Source organism: Asparagus officinalis, chromosome 3, assembly GCF_001876935.1.
Source record: "Asparagus officinalis chromosome 3, Aspof.V1, whole genome shotgun sequence".
NCBI lineage: Eukaryota > Viridiplantae > Streptophyta > Magnoliopsida > Asparagales > Asparagaceae > Asparagus > Asparagus officinalis.
Genome location: NC_033796.1, coordinates 42,875,898 through 42,876,755, shown reverse-complemented (window position 1 = coordinate 42,876,755; position 858 = coordinate 42,875,898). Strand labels below are relative to the sequence as shown.

General features: G+C 46.0%; 1 protein-coding gene across 2 annotated transcripts in view; it reads right to left on the bottom strand.

Moving 5' to 3' along the window:
* LOC109833961 (signal peptidase complex-like protein DTM1) overlaps positions 1-396 on the bottom strand; it is a 10,658-nt gene extending 10,262 nt beyond the window's left edge. The window contains exon 1 of one of the 2 annotated variants that reach the window (XM_020401847.1): positions 9-396. In XM_020401847.1, coding sequence (XP_020257436.1) covers positions 9-247 — 239 coding nt within the window. In that variant the 5' untranslated portion in view covers positions 248-396. The remainder of the gene's footprint in view (positions 1-8) is intronic. The other variant, XM_020401846.1, reaches the window with a different exon arrangement.

Genomic DNA, 858 nt, shown 5'->3' with positions numbered 1-858 from the left:
GACCGTACCTTCCAATTTGAGGGACTCGATCGCTGTTGGGCGCCCTGCGGAGCGGCATCGGAGAGAACCACTCTTTGAAATCCCTATCGAAAAACTCCCAATCCGGCAACAAGATCCCCGAGATCCCCAGAATTCCAAAGATGTAGGTGGCCGTCACTTTCTTGAAGGAGAAGGTCGCGATCCCGACCAGCAGCATCAAAGCCCCTAGGGTTACGAGGCAAAATCGGAGAACCTCGTCCCTCCCCATTCTCAAAAACCCCCTAACCCGAAGAAGAGAGAAGAGGAAACCCTAGCCCTAAAAAAATTTTGAGACGGAGGGAGGGGTTAGGGAGGGACATGGAGACTCGCGTGGGATTCGGGTATTCAAAGCTAACCTGCTCCGCGCCCACCTCCCAACTAACCGCACTTCAGAGCAGGCCCCTGAGGCGGGTGGGAGGGTGTTTAATCACGACACGTCAGCACCGGATGTGGGACCCACCGGAGCAGTAAGGTCATCTCCAACCCAGCACCAAAATGGTTTAAATAGTGCTTTTTGTTGCACTGTTCATTCTCCAACCCAGCCCCATTTTCTGCACCATTTTGGTGCAGTTGAACAGTGCTGCACCAAATATGGTGTTGCACTGTTCATCCGCCCCATTACTGTTTATTTTTTTAAAAAAATTTAAATATTTATTTTTACCTCTTAATTAATATAAAAATAGATAAAAAGAAATAAACTGAGAATATTCTGAGAATGGGTGTAATGGATTAGAGATGTATTATTGTTTGATGTAATGGATTGAAAATGGTGCAAAAAATGGTGTAATGGATTGGAGATGTATTACTGTTTGATGTGACTTTTGCACCATTTTGATGCAA